This window comes from Ursus maritimus, unplaced genomic scaffold (genome assembly GCF_017311325.1).
Source record: "Ursus maritimus isolate PB19 unplaced genomic scaffold, ASM1731132v1 scaffold_13, whole genome shotgun sequence".
Lineage (NCBI taxonomy): Eukaryota > Metazoa > Chordata > Mammalia > Carnivora > Ursidae > Ursus > Ursus maritimus.
In genome coordinates this window covers 16,818,426-16,842,441 of record NW_024423675.1, presented here as the reverse complement: position 1 = coordinate 16,842,441, position 24,016 = coordinate 16,818,426, and the positions used below count along the sequence as shown (strand labels likewise).

Below are 24,016 nucleotides of genomic sequence, written 5' to 3'. Positions count from 1 at the left end.
CAACACTTCCACCACCAAGTGTATGGGTTTTTTTTCCTCCATACCAACCAGTTCTCCCATCCCCACTTGGATGTCCTGCACTTCAGTCCTGATACTGCCCAGAGTGAGCACAGACCCCACGTGGTAGGGGCTCAGTCTCCCAGGACTGCCCCCACTTCAGACACCAGTCCCAAGTCCTGGGCCTCTCGTACTTCTGGCTGACTGGCTATGTATTGGCATTCCCAGGCTCTGCCTGCTCGGGTTTGGTAATTTGCCAGAACAGCTCCTAGACCCCAGGAGAGTAAGGTGTGGGGTCGAGGGGGCTTGCAGACGTGCATGTCGTCTCTGGGAAGGCCGCCCTTCCAGCACTTGAGTGCTCACCAACCCGGGAGCTCTCTGAACTCCGCTGCTTAGGGGTTTTTGTGGCAGTTCTATTATGCCGACATGATAGATGAAATCATTAGCCGTTATTAACTTAATTTTCAGCCCCTCTAACCACAGGGTTGGCTCCTGTGGCAACCAGCCCCAATCGTGTAGCCCTCTAAGAGCCCCCCCAAGAGTCTCCTCGTTAGCATAAACACAGGTATGGGTGAAAGGGGCCAGTTAGGAGTTCTAAAAGACACTTTTCTCACCCCTGTCACTCAGGAAATTCCAAGGGGTTTAGAAGTTCTGTGCCAGGAACTGGGGATAATGACTATGTGTTTTTTATCATGTCACAATATCACAGATTACTTCTGAGATCCTGAACAAGTTTTCCTTGTGGAAAAAAATTTATATATGGATAGATATAGATATAGATATATAGATAGATATAGATATAGATATAGATATAGATAGATATAGGAATGGGAGCGGGAGACACAATTTTCCAGAAAGTCCTTGAGTTTTTCTGAATAACCCCCGTTCAGATTCATTTCGGGGAGTAAATCTCTGTCACCAGTGATACTATCCTGCCTCTCAGATATACTGGAAGCAGGGAGAGAAGCTAGTGGCCATTAGCCGGGTGGTTTATGATGGTTTCTTTGCTCTAGGAAAAAAGGCAGCAGTAGTTCTGAAAGTAAAGTGTTGATTTGTTTTTATTTAGATGTTTAATGACAGACCACCTTTTACTTTCTTTCTGTCTTGGTTTTCAGCTGCTTGTGCAAATCAGCGCCCTGACCTCTTTGGTTGTGTTATTGCCCAAGTTGGGGTAATGGACATGCTGAAGTTCCATAAATACACCATCGGCCATGCCTGGACCACCGATTATGGGTGCTCGGACAGCAAACAACACTTTGAATGGCTTATCAAGTAAGTCTTAATTCATGTTAATACATATGGTATGTGTTGCTAACAATTTGATATAATACTGAACACAGTCAAAAGGATAAGGGTTTGACTCTGTCCCCTTCAGTGTCTATTTGCATATCATTTACTGTAAAAGAAGGGAAGTGATGAGAATCCCTATTTGTCTTGTTCTGATCTGGTTTTATTTTTCTTTTTTAAAGATTTTATTTATTTGACAGAGAGAGAGAGAGATAGCCAGCGAGAGAGGGAACACAAGCAGGGGGAGTGGGAGAGGAAGAAGCAGGCTCCCAGCAGTGCAGGGAGCCTGATGCGGGGCTCAATCCCAGGACCCTGGGATCACGCCCTGACCCAAAGGCAGACGCTTAACCACTGAGCCACCCAGGTGCCCCTGATCTGGTCTTTAACAAAGACAACGAACTACAAAGATGTGACAGGCAGAATTCTAAAGATGTCCTCCCACCCTCAGATTCCTGTCCCCTGCTCTCTTCAAATCAGACTACTAATCTGAGTGCTGCTGTGAAGGGACTTTGCAGATTAAATTAAGGTTACTAATTAGCTGACCTTAAAAATGAGATAATCCTGGATTACTGAAGTGGGCCCAGTCTAATGACAAACCACTTTCTTGGGCTGGAGGCAGGGAATGCATCAGAAAGAGAGGTCAGATTAGAAGCATGAGAAGGACTGGATCTGCCATTGCTGGCTTTGAAGGTGGAGGAAGGGGCCTCTAGAGCCTGAAAACAGCCCCCCAGCTAGCGATCAAAGAAAGGGAGACCTCAGTCCTATGACCACATGGGAACTGAGTTCTGCCAACATCCTGTATGCATCTGGAAATAGATTTTTTTTTCCCCAGCATTTCCTGATAAGGGCCCAGCCAACCAACACCTTGATTTCAGCCTCGAGACCCAGAGCAGAGAACCCAGTTGAGCCAACCCAGACTTCTGGCTGACAGAACTGTGAGATAAGAAATCTGTGTTGTTTTCAAAAGCTGCCGAACTTGTGATAGTTTGTTACCATAGCAATTAAAAACTGATAGAAAAAGGTGTCATTATACTTTACATCTATGTATGGGATTTTAAGAAGGAAATAAAGAGGGATATATGCGGGTACATTAAACTTATTTTGTTCTCTCAATAAACCATATATATTTGAAACTGCAAATCACATTATTTATTACAATATTGTAAAACTGCATTCCTATCCTTCAACCTCTTTGGCAAGACCAATGAGAAAATAGCAGACATTTAGACTCTGGAGACCGCAAGCCACGTTCTTTTCTGGCTGTTCACAGTCTTCACTTCCCATGTGTAGGGGTTGGGGACCGACATCAGCAGTTACGAACTGCCTGTGTTGACTCCAAATTTCAACACAGCAATTTCTTCAGTCAAGCTCTTTCATTTTATGTGCTTTTTTAGGGTTTTAGCTCTTCAGCTAAAATGACTAAAGTTTTATCATTGAAAGAACCTCATTGACAAATACCAGTAAAAGCTAAATAAGCTATAGTTCAAATTAATATAAAGAAAATACACACTTAGGGAGTCCCATCTAAACTCAATTGAAGATACTGACTAAATTGTGTATCAAAGGCCACAAAACATTCAATGGAACTTAATACTCTAATGTGGGGGAAAAAAATAAATAAGAGTAAATATCTTTCCTCTCAAGATGTCTGTGATAGTCCTACTTTAGACTTGATTTTTCCATCCTAGCTCTCACGGGGCTGTAGTCTCCTCAGACCTGCTGCTCCCAGGTGAGCAGGGAGCTCAGCCCTACACACTCAAACCAGAGGGGGCCATACCAGGAGCTGCTGAAACCCTGCACCATGTCCCATGAAGCGACATCTGGAGATTACAGGGGGTCCCCCCCATGAAGGAGCTGGATTTCCAAGTTTGGGAATAGCTTGGATACATTTTTTACAGAACTTCTCAGTTTTCCAAACCTTTTTCCCCAAGAACTAACCTTTTCTGGAGGGCTGGGGTGGATTCAAGAACACTCTGAAGTAAGATCAGAAAACCAATCCGTTGCCGCCGCCACCTTCTCTGTTGGGAGCCTAACTCCAGAGCTTTCCAGTCTCAACTTGGTTAACTGAGCAGAAATTGTAGTGTTTTTGACTATTTACCCTCCAAAATAAAACTCTACTGAAATACCCAATTATATTCAGTAACACCGAACACTGAGAAAGATGACGTCCACACTGAGCAAATGTAAAGGAAAAAAAATCCAGAGATTTCACTCACTAAACTGCTATCAGTTACTGTTTAAGTCGCTATACTCTTATTCTTAGAACCCATTTGTTCCCTTATCTGGAAGGTTGTTCAGAAGGTGCCGCCTCTGCTCCTCCATTGACTTTGTCACCATCGGCCAAAGGCCGTTTCTTTCTGCCCTAGCGCGAGTCAGCAAGAGGCCCAGACAAGACCCGGGTTCTTCCTCAGACTGCCACGCTGGGCTTGCAACAAACAGTTTATAGATGGTAAAGGGGCAAAATTTCAAGTTTTTCAACAAAAGAAAGGCTGGCAACTCTCATACCCCCAATCAGTGGCTTAAAGTCAGACCACTGTGTAGTAGAGAGAAGGTCAGTCTACAGACTGTGGAACTATTCAAGACCGTAAGTGCATCTATAGTTAGGGTTATCTCAGCAGCCCTGGAAGTTTCTCCTTTACACAGTCTTCCAAAGCGGGAGCCACATAAATGACACGGCTCCCCAGTTTCCAGTAGCCCTGGCCAGTTACGACCTACATGGCGATGCACACAGAGTCTGCGGGGGTCACCCGGGTAACTAGTAGCCGCCGTCACAGCTAGTAAAGTTAGGCTGATAAACCACATGGGCTGCTGTGCCCGCCCGTGCTCCTTGATCAGCCTGGTGAACGAGCCACTCCGCCTTTGCCATCCGGCCCCACGAAACTGCCTTTGCCTTTCAGATACTCCCCGCTGCACAACGTGAAGCTACCGGAGGCAGACGACATCCAGTATCCGTCCATGCTTCTCCTCACCGCCGACCACGACGACCGTGTGGTCCCGCTCCACTCCCTGAAGTTCATCGCCACCCTTCAGTACGTCGTGGGCCGGAGCCGGAAGCAAAGCAACCCCCTGCTTATCCACGTAGACACCAAGGCCGGCCACGGCGCCGGGAAGCCCACGGCCAAAGTGATAGAAGAGGTCTCAGATATGTTTGCATTCATAGCGCGGTGCCTGAACATCGACTGGATTCAGTAAACGGACTCTCCCACTCCCTCCTGACAGCCGCAGAAAACCTCAAGGGCTTTCACACCGTTCACACGGAGAAACCACTGGGCCTAACGCTTCCCCACACGGACACTATTCCTGCACTCACAGACTGCAGTTGAACAGAACTGCTGCGGGAATTTTATCTTTTTTAGGCTTCTCCTTTTTAGCAAGCCCTTGGCGTTTCTTTCTCCACCCTGTGCAGGCACATGTTTAAAAAAAAAAAAAAAAAAAAAAAAGCATGTTTGGATAAATAGCTGAGTGGCAGCCAACACATTGTGAATATTAGAGTGCTGAGTTCAGAGTCGTAGTCAGGCTTACTGCATCTAGACCACTCAATGAAATCTGCTTCTATAACCATAACCAGTATATCTTTAAATGGGAGAACTGTTCTCATGAAAAAGACTTCTTTGCAACAATAATAAATGTTATTTAAGAATGGGAGGCTTTTTCTGATTCCTTCGTGTTGAGGGGCACTCACTCTGGATCACGTCACTTCCCTATCGGAATAAGCAGTTCGCCTTTCCATACACGTTAGTTCCCAAACAGTGAAGCCGTAGAATGTCGGCGGTGAGAAGCAGGTGCCATTCCAGCCCCCTTGTTGATGGTGATGAAGCTGTTAGAGGCAGCTCACTAGCTTCTGTATTAACCACTCAAGTCAGCTGGTAATCGGAGCCAGGGCTCTTTTGATTTGGATAGTTAGGCTGAAAAGTCGGTGGACCAGAAGCTTCAGATTATTGGCCTATCACTGTGGTTACAAATGGACGTCCAAGGACCTAGCGTATAAAACTCACAGTGAACTATCTGGATACATTTATCCAAACTTTTCTTCAAATCAGAAATTCAGCATTTCCCAAGCTGTTTCCCCCCACAGACCACTTCCTAGAAATAGTCACACTGGAAACAGTTCTGGTCCCTTCCCCCTGCCACCCCACATGTTTAAGAGGGGGTGTACTGCTCCTCAAACTACCGTTCATACCATTTCAAGGCATTAACGTCTCATGAAACCCTTCCTTTAGGCATCAGTTTAGGAAATGCTGATCTAATTTATGAGAAGAACACCGTTTCTTCTTTGTCTTGCTTCAGATGACAAAAATAACTTCTATTTTGTATGAAGTATCTTAACCTTAAAAAGGCTTAAAAGATGACTTCATTGTTCCACTAACTTGTACTTTTCCAGAGAAGTCCTATTTTCCAAATCATACATATTTGTGCTTTTCTTTAGAGCTCTACCTCCCAAATCGTGGTCTGAAATTAGACACAGTTTTCTGTCAGTATAGCACTACATATCCAGCATAGCTGAAAGGTGGCTGCTTTGGTTTTTCTCATCTAGAATCATGCATTCTAGTAAAGTGTCAGTAAGCAGTGGATACGTGGCTGCACACTCAGCCCCGCCCCGGAGAACAAGGGCGCCACCAGCTATCAGCACGTGGAGAATTGACATCACCTCCGCCTAGAGTCGCTCACGCTGGCTAATTGCCATGTACCTGCCGACCTGAGTGGCAGGGGGAAAAAAAAACATTTGCATAGATAAGCTGGAGGCAGCCTTTTTCTTAGACCAGCTGGGTGGTTTGAGGTACAGACAGCTGAGTTGTTCCCCCCCAGTCCAGAGCATGTCCAAGCCTGCACAGAATCTAGCCCTACTTTCCCACTGAGGTCTCCTGCTGAGCAGTGGAAAGTGAAAACCACGGTGGGTAGGGTCTCAGTTGCAGGAGAAGTCAGTCAGGCCCAGGTTCAAATCCCACCACTCATTTCGTAAGTGGCGATTAGGAACAAACATTATAATACACTTACCAAAGTGCCTACCAAAGAATTGCCTCTAATCGTGAGTTCTCTTTCCTAAGCTAGTTTCCACATCTCGATTTAAGCAGGACCGCTGAGCCCTCAAACTGAAGGTAGCTTTTTTAAGCCTTAAACCCTGGGAGTATATGAAGTTGGCCCCTTCCCAGATAATCGGGGCCTTCCCTGTGAGATGCCCCCTCCTCTCTGTCCAGTGCTCCGCCCCTCTGCTCTGTCTTACGTTGGTCTATGGTGTTTTGAGACAAAAGCTGCACGCATTGCACAGGTAGCCTCGTGCTACACAGGCCACGGAGCATTTGCTACCTTAGCGAAATAGTCACATCTCTGATGTTTCACGCGTACACGCCTGGACTAGTGTAAAACCTGGCAATTATGGTTTCCTAATACTCCCACTAAAACTTAGCCAATTACACACAAATGGTGCTGCGGTCGAAAAGGTTAAATTTCAGCTAAGAAAGCTTGTTACCAATCTGTCTGTATCAGTTTTACCAGCCTCCGGGAGTTCCCCAGGGCAGACCATACAGCCATAGCCCAGAAAGGTTACAAAGACTCAAAGAAAGATGAGTGAAGGACAGGATGGAAAGCTGTGAGGAGTCTAAAAAAAGCAAAGGTCGGACTGGAATGGGGTGGTCAGGCCAGCAGGATGAGGGCTGAGGCCAATGAATAAGGAATATTTAGCCACGTTCTCCTTCCAATCATTCCAGGGGCTGTGGGTACAAAATAAAGCCCTTGTCTTCATGAAGCTGACACTCCAGAAGGAGGAGACAGAAGATAAATGATTTTACTCTGTCCCCTGTGCCACCCAGCCCTAAGCACTCTGTGTATGGCTGTTTGTCCTCAAGCAACCTTACAAGCCACATGCTACCCTTACCGTAGTCTGGCCAAGGCCCAGTTCCCTGGCCAGGAAGTGAGCAGGCAGGGCAGTAACCCGAGCAGCTGGACCCTGGAGTCCGCACTCTCACCCACCGGTGTAGTAAAAGATAATATGCAAGAGGCTTCTCATTCCAGATAGTGACATGGGAGGTTCCAGAACTTACCTCCTCCCACAGATGCACTGAATCTACAGCTATACACAGAACTACATCTTCTGAAAGAAACAAAAACTAGATGAGCAACTCCTACAAATTGGGCAAATGAGAAAAAAGCCCACACTAAAACGGATAGGCGAGGCTGAGACACGATCTTCCCTTAAGCACCCCCCCCCCAGGCCTGGTCAGCCATGGTCAGGAAGAAACTCACAACTCCCACCTCCTCCCTGAGGAGTGAAAGGTCTGCACCCCACATCTGACACCCCAACTTTTACGACCTGAATCTAAGAGACAAGCCCCCAAAACATCTAGCTTTGAAAGCCAATGGGTTTGTGTCCATGAGACCCAAAGGCTACAGCAAACTGAGAAACACTTGTTTTCTGTAGTATACTCACATTTTTTGTTTGAAAGATAAAAAGTCCATGAGAATATAGAAATTTCTGATCGTTTTTTTTTAATCTCCTCTCTTAGCAACTTTCAAATGTACAGTATAGTACTATTAACTATAGGCACCATGCCATACGTGACATCCCCAGAACTTAGTTACAACTGGAAATGTGTACGTTGTGACTGCTTCGCCCATTTCACCCACCGGAGAAACAGCTCTTAAAGGGCTCATGCAGACTGAGCTGGCCACCCTCAGAGCTCAGCGGAGAGGCAGCCAGCTGAAAAGTGTCCAGTCTTCCTGTGAAAGCCACCAGCTTGTTTATCTGAAAGATTTGGCCTGAAGGAGGGGACAGGCTTCTAACTTACACACCTAGCCCCCTTCTGAAATATTCTAGACTGCGGGGGCCGGTGGGAGCCATCCGCGCGCTCTCCCTCTGCCTCCCTCCAGGTCACTGGTATTTCTGGGAAAGGCACTTATGCACACATCTGGTGCCCTGGTTTGCACAGCTGCTGCCTAAGGGACAACCCTTGATCACCTGGCTCTGGCGGCCAATGGGACTTACATTCCTGGGCCCCATAGGACTACAACCAATGGAGAAAGAGTTCTTTCCCGGCTCCCTCCCCGCCAGGGCACAGCACAGAGACAGCACTCTGAAATGCACCTCCAGCATTTCTGTGAAAGAGGCCTATTAGCTTATCTTCATAACTGTGGCCCAAGTGGCAAACTTCTCATTAAAAGCACTTCTAGGGGTGCCTGGGTGGCTCAGTCAGTTAAGCGGCTGCCTTCAGCTCAAGTCATGATCTCAGGGTCCTGGGATCAAGTCCCACATCCGGTTCTCTGCTCAGTGGAGAGCCTGCTTCTCCCTCTCCCTCTGCCCCTGTCTGCCATTCCCCCTGCCTGTGCTCTCTGTCAAATAAATGAATAAAAATCTTTAAAAATAGATAATAAAAGCACTTCTAAGGGCCAACTATAATTCTCTCTAGAGACCAGGGAGGCTGGCAGCATTATGCTCCCTCTGTCCCACCCTAGGTCAGCAGGGTTTTCAGCATTTGTGGCCGTACCACATCCTTTGATAGCCTGGCTCTGGTGGCCAGAGGTGCTTGTGTTCACAGGGCCTGTGTTTTTGTGTTAATGGAACAGTAGCAAACAAAGAAACAGTTCTTAACTGGCTATTACCCAGCACAGAGGGAGCACACAGAAATGCCCATCTCCCAGTTTTCCCCTGAAAGAGATATGTTTGCATACTTTAAAAACTAAGTGTCTGGCTTCCAATCAGCCTGAATCTAGGTGCTGACCAAGATACTCCCCTTTGGGACACTGATAGATCTTGGTAAACCCTTACCTACTGGAAGCCACTAAGACAACAGCAGGCTGCTTGGACAATCACAGAGGTTTGTGAGACAGCCAAGAGCTGGGTAGGGTTGAGCAATAAGGTTCATCTCCTACATGAGGTCACCCCTTCAAGACAGAGAGGTGGCTATTTAAATAATAGATTTAAAAGAAAACAACAGAGATTCAAAGAAAAATGAAACAAGAATATGTTCCAAATAAAAGGATAAAATAAAACCTTAGAAAAAGCCCTTAATGGAACAGAGAAATAATTTACATGATAAAAAGTTCAAAGTAACAGTCATAAATTTGCTCACCATGCTTGGTAGATGCATGGATGAACACAGTGAGAACTTCAACAAAGAGACGGAAAACAGAAGATGGTACCAAATAGAAGTCACAGAGCTGAAAAATACAGTATCTACGCTAAAAAATACACTAGATTGTTCAATAGCAGACTAGATAAAGCAGAAGAAGGAATCAATGGACTTGAAGACAGGGTAGCAGAACTCAGCCAACCAGAACAGCAAAAAGAAAAAAAGAATGAAAAAGCTTAAGGGACTTACAGGACAAGATCAAGCAGACCAACCTTCACATTATAGGGGTCACAGAAGAGAGAGAGAAAAGGGGCAGAAATTTTATTTGAACCTGGGAAAAGAAACTGACAGCCAGATTCAGGAAGCCCAGAGAATTCTAAAAAAGATGGACCCAAAGAGATCCACACCAAGACACATAATTAAACTGTTAAAGACAAGGAGAGAATCTTAAAAAGCAATGTGAGAAAAACAGCTTGTTACATACAAGGGAACTCTCATAAGACCATGAGCATATTGTTCAGTAGAAATTTTGCAAGCTAGAAAGGAGAGACATAAATATTCAAAGTGCCAAAAGGAAGTGCCAACTAAGAGTACTCTATCTGGCAAAGTTGTCCTTGAGAATTGAAGGAGACATAAAGAGTTTTCCAAACAAGCAAAAGCTGAAGGATTTCATCACCACTAGACCAGCCTTACAAGAAATGCTGAAATGAAAGGAGAGGAAATGGTGCTAATTAGTAACAGGAATACATATGAAAGTATAAATCTCACTGGCAAGGGTAAATATATAATAAAACTCAGAATAATCTAATGTAAAAATGGTGAGTTTATAGAGCTAGTATGAAGGTTAAAAGACAAAAGTAATAAAATAACTATAAAAAGTTATTAATGGATATACAAAGTTAAAAAAATAGAATATGTGACATCAAAAGCAAATTGTGGGGTAAGAGGGAAGTAAAAAATGTAGAGCTTGAGAATGTGTTTGAACTTAGTCATCATCAACCGAAAATATTGTTATAAGTTGTTTTATGTAAGCCTCATGGTAACCACAAAGCAAAAACACATCCTAGATACACAAAAGAGAAAGAGAAAGGAATCTAAGCACATCACTACAGAAAATCATCAAGTCACCAAGGAAGAGAAGAGAATAAAGGAATTTCAAACTAGCCAGAAAATGATTAAAATGGAATAATACCTGTTGATTTGCTTTAAATGTAAATGGACTAAATTCTTCAATCAAAAGACACAGAGTGGATGAATGGATTAAAGAAACAAGATCCATCAATGATTCCAGTCCAAGATGGTGATGTAGGAAGACACTGAACTCACTTCCTCCATGGAACACAACAAATTACACCTATTTATAGAGCAATTCCTCCTGAAGAAGAACTGAGGGCCAACTGAACAGCTTCTGCACAACAAAAGATGGAGACACATTAACAAAGGAACCCTCCATCCCTGATGCTGCAAATGGCAATGGGGAGGGATGGTACAGAGGGACTGGGAGCATATTCATCTATTCTGGGGCACAGAAAAAAAGAACTGCAGCTAAAGTAACTAGCATATAAAAGAACCAGACCTAGTACTCCACCACACAGTGAGGAAGCTCCTAAATCTCTCCAGGTGAGAAGAACAGCCAGACATGGTCTACACTTCTCCACCTTGAAAGCACAGACCAGGGTACAGTCCAGGCACCCTAACCAGCCTGCCCATCAGTGAGCCCCTGGTTTCTAGCCCACACCAGCCTAGCCATCCCACCAGGGTGGCCACAGGGCAATGCATACCCAGAAGTCCCTGGTTAGCAATCATTATAGCTCCAGCTTTTGCACCAAGGTGAGAGGTTCAGAGCACCCTGGAACACTCCAAGCCCATACCACTTGGACTTTGGGCAGCTTGCTAGGCACCCCCAGTGCAGAGAGCTCTAGTACCTCCTGGCTGCCATTTGCTTCAAATCCAGCTGCCCCACCAGGTTGCCCCCTGTGTGAAGCACCCTGGGAATCCCCCACCTGTGCTTGCCTCAGCTCCAGCCGCCCCACCAGGGCACTCTCTCTATGCAGAGTGCCCCAGAACACCCCCACTCATGTCAGCCTTGGCTCCAGTCACCTGGCCAGGGCATCCCGTGTGCTGAGCACTGCAGGACACCCCAGCTTGCACTCACTTTAGCTTCAGCTCTCCTGCCAGGGTGCCCTCAATGTGTAGAACCCCAGGACACCCCGGCCTGCACCCGCTTCAACTCTAGATATCCTGCTAAACACCTGCTGCACAGAGCCCCATGACACCCGGACTTGCAGTCACTTCAGCGTCAGCTGTCCTGCCAGGGTCCTACTGCATGGAGAGCCCCAAGACGCCTGGCCCTACAACCGCAGCTCCAGCCGGCCATCAAAAGTCACCAAGCACACAGTCTACATAGAGGATGAGCATACACAAGACCATGCCTTCGAGTTTAGGAGAAGTAGCTGTTCTGCTAATCTATAGAAACAGAGAAAGTCAAGCAAAATGGAGAGACAGAGGAATATACTCCAAAAGAAAGAATAAGACAAAATCTCAGAAAAAGAACTAAATGAAATGGAGTTAAGCAATATGCCTGATAAAGAAGGTAACATAATGATTATAAAGATGCTCACTGAAGAGTGGAAAAACTCAGTGAGACCTTCAATAAAGAGATAGAAAACACAAAAAAGAACCAATCAGAGTTAAAGAATACAATAACTGAAATTTTAAAAAATATGTTAGAGGGATCAAAAGATTAGCTGATACAGAACATATCAATGATCTGGAAGACAAGGTAATGATAAGCACCCAAGCTGAAAAGCAAAAAGAGAAAAGAATTTTTCAAAATGAGGACAGGTTAAGGGTTCTCTTAGTCAACATCAAGCAAACAAACTTTTGTATTATCTGGGATCCCAGAAGAGAGAAAGAAAGGGCAGAAAACTTATTTGAAGAAATAAGTGAAAACTTCCCTAACCTAGGAGAAAAAAATAGATATCCAGGTTCAAGAAGTACAGAGTTTCAAACAAGATAAACTCAAGGAAGTCCACACCATGACACATAATCTTTAGCCTTTGATGTTTTCATTATTAAAAGAGAATTTTAAGAGCAGCAAGAGAGAAGGAAAACATTATGTACAAAGGAAATCCTATAAAACTATTAGCTGATTTTTAAGCTTTGCAGTCCACAAGAAAGTGCCATGATATATTCAAAGTGCTGAAAGGAAAAATCTTAACAACCAAGAATACTTTAACCAACAAAGTTGTCATTCAGAACTGAAGGAAAGATAAAGGGTTTCCCAAACAAAAGTTAAAGGAGTTTATTACCACTAAACCAGCCTTACAAGAAATGTTAAAGGGACTTAAAGTGGAAAAGAAATGGCCATAATTAGATGTAAGAAAATTATGAGTAAAAAGATATAAAATATGACAGCGTATACATAAAATGTGGAGTAAAAAAAATCAAGAATTTGCACTTAAATGATAACAAACTTAATACCTAGTATTATATAGTTAGGATGTTATATACGAGCCTCATGGTAATCAAAAACCAAAAACCTGTAACAGATACACAAAAAGAGAAAAAAGCCAAATATAGCACCACAGAAACTCAATTACAAAGACAACAAGAAAGGAAGAGAGAAGAACAACAAAATCAACTAGAAAACAATTAACAAAATGGCAGTAAGTACCTACCTATCAATAATTACTTTAAATGTAAATAGCCTAAATGCTCCAATCCAAAGGCATAGGGTGGTAGGATGGGTAAAAAAAAAAAAAAAAAAAAAAAAAAAAAAAAAAAAAAAACCATTTATATGCTGCCCACAAGAGACTCACCTCAGACCTAAAGACACATACAAACTGAAAGTGAAGGGATGGAAAAGCATTTACCATGCAAATGGAAGTGGGGGAAAAAAAAAAGCTGGGGTAGCAATACTTATACCAGACAAAACAGACTTTAGGGCAAAGACTGTAACAAGAAACAAAAAGGACATTATATGATGACAAAGATCAATCTAAGAAGAGGATATAACAATTGTAAAAACCTACGTACCCAACACTAGAGCACCTAAATACATGAAGAAAATATACTAATGGACATAAAGAAATTTATGATAATAATGGCAGGGGACACCCCACTTACATCAATGGATAGATCGTCTAGCAGAAGATCAGTAAGAAAACGGTGCCTTTGGAAAACACATTAGACCAGATGGACCTAACACATATATAGAACATCCCATCCGAAAACAACAGAATACACATTCTTTTCAAGTGCACATGCAGCATTCTCCAGAATAGATTACCTTAGGCCACAAAACAAGTCTCAATAAATTTAAGAAGACTGAAATCATACTGTGCATCTTTTCCAACCACAATGGTATGAAACTAGCAATCACGAGAAAAAAAACTGGGAAAAACACAAACACGTGTAGGCTAAATAACATGATACTAAACAGCCAGTGGGTCCATGAGAAATCAAAGAAGAAATTTAAAAATACATGGAGACAAATGAAAGTGAAAACACAATCACCCAAAATCTCTGGGACATAATGAAAACAGTTTTGTTTTGTTTGTTGTTGTTGTTGTTGTTTCAGATTTTATCTATTTATTAGAGAGAGAGAGAGAACACGAGGGGAGAGGCAGACAGAGAAGTAGGCTCCCCGCTGATGAGGGCCTTGATCCCAGGACCCTGGGATCATAACCTGAACTGAAGGCAGACACCTAACTGACTGAGCCACCCGGGCACCCCATGAAAGCAGTTCCAAGAGGAAAATAGATAGTGATAAAAGCCTACCTCAAGAAACAAGTAAAAGCTCAAATAAAGAAACTCATCTTATGGGGCGCCTGGGTGGCTCAGTCAGTTAGGCGTCTGCCTTCAGCTCAGGGCGTGATCCCAGGATTCTGGGATCGAGCCCCACATCGGGCTCCCTACTCCACTGGGAGCCTGCTTCTTCCTCTCCCACTCCCTCTGCTCGTGTTCCCTTTCTCACTGCCTGTCTCTCTCTCTGGCTGTCTCTCTGTGTCAAATAAATAAAAATCTTTAAAAAAAAAAATCTCATCTTACACTTGAAGGAACTAGAAAAAGAACAAGCACAGCCTAAGGAAGGAATGATAAATTGGAGAAGTAAATGAAATAAAGATTTTGGGAAAAATAGGAACAAAAAATGAAAGAGCTGGTCCTTTGAAAAGATAAAACTGATAAACCCTCAGCCAGAATCATGAAGAAACAAAACAGAAAGGACCTCAAAAAATAAAATCAGAAATGAAAGAGAATTAACAAAAGACACTACACCACAGAAATACAAAGGATTATAAGAGAGTACTATGAAAAATTATGTGCCAACAAATTGGACAACCTAGAAGAAATGGATACATTCCTAGAAACATACAATCTTCCAAAACTTTATCAAGAAGAAATAGAGTATTGCATGGTGCACTGGGTGTTATACACAACTAAGGAATCATCAAGCCTTACATCGGAAACCAGGGATGTACTGTATGGTGACTAACATAATAAAAAAATCATTAAAAAAAAAAGAAATAGAATATCTGAACAAATGGATTACTAGCAACAAAACTGAATTGGTAATCAAAAACTATGAAAAAATAAAAGTCCAGGACCACATGGATTCAAACGTGAATTCTAACAAACATTTTAAGAAGATTAATAACTGTTCTCCTCAAATTATTCCAAAAAATAGATGAGGAAGGAAAGCTTCCAATTACATTCTGTGAGGCCAACATTACCCTGATACCAAAACAAGGGCACCACACACACACACAAAATTACAGGCCAATATCCCTGATGAACATAGATGCAGAAATCCTCAACAAAATATTAGCAGACCACATTTGAAAGGATCACATTAAAAGGATCATTCACCACGATCAAATAAGATTTATTCTAGGGATGCAGAAATGGATCAATAGTTGTACACCAATCAACATGCTATACCACATCAGTAAAACGAAGGATAAAAATCATGATCATTTCAATAGATGCAGAAAAATCATGTGACAAAATTTGATATCTGTTCATGATCAAAACTCTCAACAACGTGGGTTTAGAGGTAACACACTTCAATGTAATAAAAGGCCATCTATGAAAAATCCACAGTTAATATCATACTTACTGGCAAAAAAACTGCAAGCTTTCCCTCTAAGATGAGGAGCAAGACAAGGATATCCACTTTCAAACTTTTATTCAGGGGCGCCTGGGTGGTGCAGTCGTTAAGCGTCTGCCTTTGGCTCAGGGCGTGGTCCCAGAGTTCTGGGATCGAGCCCCACATCAGGCTTCTCCGCTGGAAGCCTGCTTCTTCCTCTCCCACTCCCCCTGCTTGTGTTCCCTCTCTCGCTGGCTGTCTCTCTCTGTCAAATAAATAAATAAAATCTTTAAAAAAAAAAAAAAAACAACTTTTATTCAACATTAGTACTGGCAGTCCTAGCCACAGAAATAAGACAAAAAAAAATAAGATGCATACATATTGATAAGGAATAAATTAAGCTGTCATTATTTGCAGAAGACATGATATTATACCTAGAAAACCTGAAAGACACCACCAAAAAACTACCAAAGTAATAAATGAATTTGGTAAAGTTGTAGGATACAAAATTAATACCCAGAAATCAGTAGTGTTCCTATACACCAATTGTGCAAAAGCAGAAAAAGAAACGAACAATTACAATTACACTAAAAATAAAAACCTAGAAATAAACTTAACCAAGGAGGTTAAAGACCTGTACTCTAAAAACTATAGAACGCTAATGAAAAGAAATTAAAGATAACACAAATGGAAATATATTCCATGCTCGTGGATTGGAAAAATAAATATTCCACATTTCCCTTAGCAACTACAGATTCAATGCAATACCTATCAAAATTCCAATGGCATTTTTTTACAGAATTAGAACAAATGATGCAAAAATTTGTCTAAGAGCACAAAAAAGCCTGAATAGCCAAAGCAGTCTTGAGAAAGAACAGAGGTATCACAATCCCAGATTTCAAGACATACTACAAAGATGTAGTAATCAAAACAGCATGGTACTGGCACAAAAATAGACACACATAGACCAATGGAACAGAATAGACAGCCCAGCAATAAACCCATGCTTATGTAGTCAATCGATGACAAAGGAGGCAAGAATATACAATGGGGAAAATGATCTTTTCCGGGCGCCTGGGTGGCGCAGTCGTTGGGAGTCTGCCTTCAGCTCGGGGCGTGGTCCTGGCGTTCTGGGATCGAGCCCCGCATCAGACTCCTCTGCTGGGAGCCTGCTTCTTCCTCTCCCACTCCCCCTGCTTGTGTTCCCTCTCTCGCTGGCTGTCTCTCTCTGTCAAATAAATAAATAAAATCTTAAAAAAAAAAAAAGAAAATGATCTTTTCAATAAATGGTATTGGGGAAAATTGGATAGCTACATGCAAAAGAATGAAACTGGACCACTTTCTCACATATACACAAAAAATAAACTCAAAATATTTTAAAGACCTAAATGTGAGACCTGAAACCATAAAAAAATCCTAGGGGAGAACACAGGCAGTAATGTCACTAACACTGGCCTTAGCAACATTTTTCTAGATGTCTCCTTTGGCAAGTCAAACAAAACAAAAAATAAAGGGGCTACATCAAAAATAAGTGTTTGCACAGTGAAGGAAACCATCAACAAAACAGAAAGGCGACCTACTGAATGGCAGAAGACATTTGCAAATGATCCACTCAGGGGTTAATATCCAAAATATATAAAGAACTTCTACAACTTAACACCATTAAAAAATGGGCAGAGGACCTGAATAGACATTTTCCCAAAGAAGGCATACAGAAGGCCAACAGACACATATACCATGTCAATATTCCATTCAAAAGCAGCAGGATACACATTCTTCTCAAGAAAACATGAAACATTCTCAAAAATAGATCATGGTAGGCCACAAGTCTTAAATTTAAGAAGGTTGAAATCATATCAAGCATCTTTTCCAATCACAGTGGTATGAAACTAGAAATCAATTAAAAGAAGAAAACTGAAAAACTCCCAAATATGTGAAGATTAAAAAACATGCTACTGAACAATCATGAATCAAAGAAGAAATAAAAAGACATATTCTGCTCCCCCACGGCCCCACCCCACTAGATTCAGCAGGCACATGCAATCCCCACAGAGGATGCCCCTTGAACACCTGGATGGGGGGGGCTTGTGTTTCTGAGCCCCAGGGGGCTAAAACAATTGGGGAGGCAGTTCTTGGTAGGATACCACCCCCAGGGCACTGACGGCACAGACAGCAAACTGAAACACACCTCCAGTCTGCCTGTGATCACTCCTTCAAGACTGGGAGAGAGAGCTCTTTCACCTCATACTAGAAAGAAGCACAGAGTCCAGCAAAATGAGGAAACAAAGAAATATTTTCCAAAGACAAAAAACAAGATAAAATCCCAGAATAAAACCTTATTGAAACAAAGATAATTTCCTTAATGAAGAGTTCAAAGTAACGGTCACAAAGATGCTCGCCGATCTTGACAGAAGAACAGATGATGCAGAGAGAACTTCAACAAAGAGGAAATGTTAGTACCAAACAGAGGCATAAAGCTGAAGAATATAGTAACTGAGTAATACACCAGAGGGTTTCAATAACGAACTAGATGAAGCAGAAGAAAGAATCAGTGACCTGGAAAACAGGACAGTGGAACTCACACAAACAGATCAGCAAAAAGAAAAAGAATTTTAAAAAGTGAAAAATAAGGGATCTTTAGAAACAACATCAGGTGATAAAGGATAACAAGCCTTTAAGTGGACTAGCAATTTTGCCTGGAGTGACCTTAAAGAACAAAATAACCTCTGAGTGATTAAAATCTAGACTCACTAGTTAAAATATTACATCACTTACTGATGCAAGATATTGATCAACAGAACAAGTTACCCTCAGATAACAGTGTAATCTTATTCTAGAGTTCATATCAACAACAGGGTTTACCACCTCTATTGTGTCAGGACATCCCAAGGTACAACCACTGTTAATGGTTCATTTGGCCAAGGATTAAAATCCTACATGATCTGAGTTCGGACCAAAGTAATTCAGGGTAGTTTCTATGATAAATTTCTCCCAATATGAAAGGACAAGAGAAATGAAATTAATCAATAATCAATATAAACCTAGAAGTACTATTCATGCTAGCTATACCAAGCTCAGTTATATGTTCCATCCTCTGATCTAGACGGGCCTCAAATTCAAATATGCATTACTTGGAGCTATCCGAGGAGTAGCACAGAGAATTTCATATGCAGTAACTGGAGCAATTATCTTATAATCAGTACTACTGATAAATGGATTGCTTACGCTACCAACATTAATCATTACTCAAGAATACTTATGATCAATTTTTCCATCATGACCACTAGCCATGATAGGATTCATTTCAGTCCTAGCAGAAACCAACCGAGCTCCATTCGACCTAACAAAAGGAGAAAGAAAACTAGTTACTGGCTTCAACACTGAATATACAGCAGGCCCACTTGCCCTGTTTTTCCTAGCAGAATGGGACAAAATCCTCCTCAAACATTTTCACAACAATCACATTCCTAGAAGCATTTCACAGCCCCTACATGCTAGAACTATATACAGTTAATTTCGTTGTCAAAACCCTCCTACTACCCTCCATGAATTTCAGCATCTTACCCACAATTCCAATACAACTAACCAATACGCCTCTTGTGAGAAAACTTTCTATCACTAGATTAGCCCTTTGTATGTGACACGTATTCTTGCCTATCATTAGATCAGGTCTTATGTCACAATCCTAAAAATACCTCGGACAAAGAGTTTGATAGAGTAAATAATAGAGGTTTAACTCTTATTATTTTAATATAGATTAAATATATATTAATATATAATATATACATTATATATAATTTAATTTAAATATATATTTATACATTATTAATATATAGTATATATTAATGTATAATATATATTAATATATATTAAATTTACATTTATATATGTTATGTTAATCACCATACAGTTCATCATTAGTTTTTGATGTAGTGTTCCATGATTCATTGTATTGCATGGAGCACTGGGTGTTATAAGCAATATATATTTTAATATGTTATTTCTTTTATTCCTAGAATTACAGGAATCAAACCTACTCCTAGGAATTAAAAAATTAAAAATTATAGCATATTCTATATTAAAGTCAGCCAAATAAACTATTGGGCCCACCCCCCCATATTGATTAATATCCTTCCCTAATAAACCTCATTTTTACATTATAACAACCATTATCTCAGGAACTATAATTGTAATACCAGGCTCTCACTGACTCACTATCTAAATTGGCTTTGAATAAATATACCAGCTATTATCCCAGCTTTAATTAAAAAAAATTTAACTCTTGAGCCATAGAAGTATCTACTAAATATTTCCTAACAAAAGCAACCACATCAACACTTCTTATAATGGCTATTATTAACTTAATAAACTCTGGACAGTGAACAATTACAAAAATCTTTAATCCAACAGCATCCATCTGCCATTGTAACAATAGCTCTCATAAAACTTGGACTTGCCTCTTTCCACTTCTGAGTACCCAAAGTAACATAAGGAATTCCATTATCCTCAGGCCTAATTTTATTAACATGACAAAAACTTGCACCAGTATCAATCTTATACCAAATCTCATCATCCATTAATCCAAACTTAATTCTAACCATAGCTCTCACATCAATTCTAATTGGAAGAGGAGGTGGACTTAAACACGCATATATGAAAAATCATAGCCTATTCATCAGCTGCACACATGAGAGAATAACACCTATCACAATTTATAACCCAACTATAATAACCCCAAATCTATTAATCTACATCATGATGACATTCACCACACTCATATTATTATGTGTAATTCATCCGCCACAACACTATCATTCTCATATATATGAAACAAAATACCCTTAATCACTACATTAATCTTTACCACCATATTATCAATGGGCCTTCCTCCTCTCTCGGGATTCCTGCCCAAATGGCTAATTATCCAGGAACTGACAAAAAAGGATCCTATTATACCAACATTAATAGCCATTATAGCACTACTCAATCTGTATTTCTACATGCAATTAACTTCACATCACTAATTATATTTCCATCAATAAACAACATAAAAATAAAAGGACAATTTGAAAGTACAAAATGGTTAACTCTTTTAGCACCACTAATTTTAATACCAACAACAATTCTCCCACTAACGCCAATACTATCAATCTTGGAGTAGGAATTTAGGTTGGAAAAGACCAAGAGCCTTCAACGCCCTAAGCAAGTGTATTCACTTAATTCCTAAAAAGTACAAGGATTGCAAGACTTTATCTTACATCAGTTGAACATAAATCAAAATTTTTTAAAGCTAAAACCTTACTAGATTGGTGGATTTCCACCCCATGAAATTTTAGTTAGTGGCTAAGTACCCAAATCACTTGGCTTCAGTTTACATCTCCCACCATCTAGGGGGGAAAAAAGTCAGAAGAAGCCCCATCAGAGGTGAATCTGCTTCTTTGAATTTGTAATTCAGTATGATATTCACCACAGGGCTTGGAAAAAAGAGGACTCAACCTCTGTCTTTAGAAGTTAATGCTTACTCAGCCCTTTTACTTATGTTCATAAACTGCTTACTATTCTCAAGAAACCATAAAGATATCAGCGCTCTAGACCTACTATTTGATGCATGAAATAGAATAGAAGGAACTTTCTGAAGTCTTTTTTTTTTTTTTAAGGTTATTCATTTATTTGAGAGAGCGAGAGTGCAGGGGGAGGAGCAGAGGGAGAGGAGCGAGCAGACTCCACACTAAGCATGGATCCCAACACAAGGCTCGATCTCAAGACCCTGAGATCATGACCTGAGCTGAAACCAAGAGTCAGATGCTTAACCAACAGAGCCAGTCAGGTGCCCCTGTCTGAAGCCTTTTAATCCATGTGGAACTTGGCCAACCTGGAGCTTTACTGGGAGATAACCTAATTTATAATATAACCATAATTGCCCATTCATAATTTTCTTTATAATATTATCTATTATAATTGGAGAATTTGGAAACTGTTTCATCCCCTTAATAATCAGAGCACCTGATATAGCATTCACCCAAATAAGTAACATGAGTTTCTGACTATTACCGCTATCATTTCTGCTCTTACATCAACAGTTGGCACAGGTACAGGAACCAGCTGAAGAGTATCCACCCCCTAGCCAGCAACCTAGCTCACTAGAAGCCTCAGTCAATGTAACGTCATCTCTCTCCATCTCTGTGTAGCCTCAATTTTAGGGGCTATCAGTCATATTACCACAATCATTAATATAGATATCACCAGCTGTATCTCAATACTAAACACCTTTATTCCTTGGATACCTCCTAACTATAGCCATTCTGTTACTACTATCACATCCAGGCTTAGCAGCCAGAATTACCATATTACTAACAGACTATAACCTAAAACACCAGATTCTTTGACCCTATAGGAGGAGGCAACCCAATTTGACACCAATGCTTGTTTTAATTTTGATTCTCCAGAGAGAATCCCAAAGCTTATATTCTTATCTTCCCTGGATTTGGAATAATTTCATGTATTATTATGTATTATTATGTATTATTCAGGGGGAAAAAAGAACCTTTTGGATATACAGTAATAGTTTGAGCCATATTATCTATTGGATTCCTAGGTTTAATTGTATGAGGCCGTCATATTAACTGTGGGCACGGATGTTGACATATGAGCATATTTTACATCAGCCACTAGAATTTTTGCCACCCCTATAGGAGTAAAAGTGTTTAGCTAACTAGCAACCCTTCATGGAGGCAACATTAAATGATCACTAGCCATACTATGAGCTCTAGCTTTTATCTTCCTATTCATAGGCAGTCTGGCAGGAATTGTCTTAGCCAACTCATCCCTAGACACTGTTCTCCAGGACACATACTATATGGTAGCACATTTTTACTACATATTATCAATAAGAGCATTATTCACCATCATAAGAAGATTTGTTCACTGGTGCCATTTTTTACATCTACACAATCAATGGTCTTGGACAAAAATCCTCATTACAATGATAGTAATGGGAGCTAATAAAACTTTCTTCCCACTCAGGGCCTCTCAGNNNNCTGACATCACTCTACCCAGATGCATGCACAACATGAAACACTATGTCATCTATAGGTTCATTCATCTCTTTCACAGCAATATTAATTGTCTTCATAATTTGAGAAGTATTTGCATCCAAGTGAGAAGTAGCAAAAGTGGAATTAACTAACTTGAATGACTACATAGATGTCCTCTATCATATCATATATTTGAAGAATCCTCTTGTATCAGCTTAAAATAAGATAGGAATCCAACCCTCTAAAAATGGTTTCAAGCCAATACCATAACCATTATGTCTTTCCCATTAGTGAAATATTAGTAAAAATTATATAACTTTGTCAAAGTTAAATTATGGGTTTAAGTCTTTTATATCTCCATGGCATATCCATTCAACTAGGTTTTTAAGATGCGACATCCCCCATTACAGAAGAACTCCTACACTTTCATGACCATACATAATCATCTTCTTAATCAACTCTCTAGTTCTTTATATTATTTCACTAGTATTAACAGCTAAATTAACCCACACAAATACAATAGATGTGCAAGAAGTAGAAACAATATGGACTATTTTACCAGTCATTATCCTAATCCTAATTGCTCTGCCATCACTATAAATTCTTGATATAATAGAAGAAATTAACAACTCCTCACTGGAAAAACTTGGCTATCAATGATACTGAAGCTATGAATATACAGACTATAAAGACTTAAAACTTTGACTTGTACTTCCTGACTTCTTTGACTTCTTAAACTTTGATCCCCACACAAGACCTAAAACCAAGAGAACTACAACTTGTAAAGGTTGACTAACCAAGTTGTCTTACCCACAGAAATAACAATCCAAATATTAATCTCATTAGCAGATATCCTGCACTCATGAGCCATCTCCAGACAATTAAATCAAATAGCCTTAATACCTGCATGCATCCAAGCCTATATTATGGGCAGTGCTCAGAAATTTGCAGGTCAGATCAGTTTTATACCAGTCATTCTTGAATCAATCCCACTAAAACACTTAGGAAAATTATCTGCAACTATACTGTAATGTCATTAAGAAGTAGTATTGGGGTGTCTGGGTGGCTTAATTGGTTAAGTGTCCAATTCCTAATTTTGGCTCAGGTCATGATCTCAGGCTCATGAGACTGAGGCCCACGTCAGGCTCCATGCCCAGCATGGATTCTCTCTCTCCCTCTCCATCTGCCCCAACACCCCTAAAAAAATAAAAATTTAAAAAAAAAAATTTTTTTTTAAGATTTTATTTATTTATTCGACAGAGAGAGACAGCCAGTGAGAGAGGGAACACAAGCAGGGGGAGTGGGAGAGGAAGAAGCAGGCTCCCAGCGGAGGAGCCTGATGTGGGGCTCGATCCCGGAACGCCAGGATCACGCCCTGAGCCGAAGGCAGACGCTTAACGACTGCGCCACCCAGGCGCCCCTAAAAAAAAATTTTTTTAAAGAAGTAGTATTAACCTTTAAATGTTAAAGACAGAGTTTAAGCTTCTCCTTAATGATACACCACAACTAGACACAGTGTAATTTATCACCATCATATCAATAAT

At 40.9% G+C, this 24,016-nt stretch overlaps 1 protein-coding gene and 1 pseudogene across 2 annotated transcripts in view; both read left to right on the top strand.

Annotated features, from left to right (window-relative positions):
* LOC103675856 (prolyl endopeptidase) overlaps nt 1-4,927 on the top strand; it is a 111,790-nt gene extending 106,863 nt beyond the window's left edge. The window contains exons 14-15 of one of the 2 annotated variants that reach the window (XM_040627578.1): nt 1,113-1,269; nt 4,182-4,927. In XM_040627578.1, coding sequence (XP_040483512.1) covers nt 1,113-1,269; nt 4,182-4,476 — 452 coding nt within the window. In that variant the 3' untranslated portion in view covers nt 4,477-4,927. Of the gene's footprint in view, nt 1-1,112; nt 1,270-2,116; nt 2,400-4,181 lie in introns of those variants that run through there. The other variant, XM_040627579.1, reaches the window with a different exon arrangement.
* Nucleotides 4,928-5,046: 119 nt separating this feature from the next.
* On the top strand, nt 5,047-22,577 carry LOC121102309 (annotated as a pseudogene).
* The last annotated feature ends 1,439 nt before the right edge of the window (nt 22,578-24,016 follow it).